Genomic DNA, 1,782 nt, shown 5'->3' with positions numbered 1-1,782 from the left:
ACTGTGCAACATCTGATGTCAATTATATATATATAAAAATATTATCCTGCCTACCTTATCGTATATACCTAATGAACACTTAAAATAAATAAATAAATAAAAATCTTTATGGATGATACTCTAGCCGTCCAAAATATATATATCCAGGCGCTTTGATTCATTTCAGATGTCTGGACCATGCCATCAACAAGCATCTGAATCAATTCCAGACACCTATATATATATATATATATATAATAGAAGTAAATTAAATTAAGAATGATTAATTTTAATGAGTTATATTTGATAACTAAGCATTACACACGTAAAAAAAATAAAATTCATATCTTACATTGGTACTTAAAAAATGAAAACCACCATGGAATATAAACTCCCGATAATATATTTTACTATTAGATGAATATAAATAAGTTTCATCAAATTGAATACGAAGTTTTTTTATCAACTAATGCAATAATTAAAGAGTTTAAAAGACAGAGCAAATGTGTCGGCGCCCAAGAGTTATTCGAACGCCCATTGACTCTCCCTACGAACTTTTTCCTCTTCTTCAGGGGTGAAGTCGTTCTTGATGTTGAACGTCTTACGAATCTCTTTAGGTGTCTTTCCCGTAATCATATCAGCTACACTTTGGCATAACAAATCCAGCAGCCCCTTAATGTCCATGTAATTTGCAGCCTGAATACACCAGAATATACTATCAATACAAAATAAATCTTTAGGAATCATAAGAAACAAAATTACAATAAGAGCGTTGCATGAACTTATAATAATAAAAATAATTTCATGCATCTGTTGATAACAACTTTCACGCTTGTAAAACAACACCAATAATTATTTTTTAAATTAATGAGCCTTCACCTCTGTCTCCCCCTTTCTCAAATCCATCGTATATAATTTCACAATAATCCAAAAATTCAACTACTTCCAATACTAAATTGAACAACCTTAACTTTTGACGATAGTAAACCAACTCCAAAGAGTTAGATTGTTTTCCAGAATTATCAAACAAAAACAATGAGAAAAAAAGTTAGCCAACAACAAATTCTTAACCGAATAATAAGATAATTAGGGAACGAATAAATTCGAAGGGGGAAAAAGGATATGAAAAATATCGAATCTCACCAACATAAGTTCGAATAGGGTGGCTTGGTCGACTTTAACGAAATTGTCATCCCAAGACTTGAGTTCTGCCTTGTCGTCGGAAGACTTGGCAGGATCATCGAGAACGTGCTTTTGGCAGTACTCAATGACCTTGACAAGGATCCTGGAGGTGACGTTGGGGAGGGGGATCGTGTCCTCTGCACAGTCGAACTCGACCATGTGCTCGATGGTCTTGGACACCATGGCCACCGCAGCGTCCACCTCAAACGCCTCGCCGTCGGAGCTTAACAAGGCGATCTTCTTCTTGTCCATGGCAATCGTCGAACGGAGGAAACGAGGGAGAGAGAGGATTCGAACCAACCGACGAAGAAGATTAAAGAGTTGATTGAACCACAATGACAGGCGGGGCTTAGCTTTATATAATGATCGAGGGGGCAGTTATTGCCGTGAAAAAAATATTTTGTTAAATACGGATGATGATATAAATACCATATAAACTTAAAATTTACTTTAATCATACAAATTTCTTAACAAATCATTTAAAATTTTTTACCTAAATTTGTAATTTATTAAAATCTTGTAACTAAAGAACAATCAATTATAATCAATCTAATAAATCAATAATAATTTTTAGAAAAAAAAATATCTTTTAATTTTAGTATCTTTATATTAAAAAAAATA

At 33.1% G+C, this 1,782-nt stretch overlaps 1 protein-coding gene across 1 annotated transcript; it reads right to left on the bottom strand.

The window, feature by feature from the left end:
- Nucleotides 1-400: 400 nt before the first annotated feature.
- On the bottom strand, nucleotides 401-1,467 carry LOC121987626 (SKP1-like protein 1). Its single transcript, XM_042541372.1, has 2 exons — nucleotides 1,123-1,467; nucleotides 401-675 (listed from the first exon to the last, which is right to left on the bottom strand). The coding sequence occupies exons 1-2, from the start codon at nucleotides 1,411-1,413 to the stop codon at nucleotides 502-504; spliced, it is 465 nt and encodes a 154-aa protein (XP_042397306.1). The 5' UTR covers nucleotides 1,414-1,467; the 3' UTR covers nucleotides 401-501.
- Between the last annotated feature and the right edge of the window lie 315 nt (nucleotides 1,468-1,782).

The sequence above is a fragment of the Zingiber officinale genome, chromosome 5B (genome assembly GCF_018446385.1).
Source record: "Zingiber officinale cultivar Zhangliang chromosome 5B, Zo_v1.1, whole genome shotgun sequence".
Taxonomy (NCBI): domain Eukaryota; kingdom Viridiplantae; phylum Streptophyta; class Magnoliopsida; order Zingiberales; family Zingiberaceae; genus Zingiber; species Zingiber officinale.
Note: the sequence above shows the minus strand (reverse complement) of the source record. Positions and strands in the feature narration are given on the sequence as shown.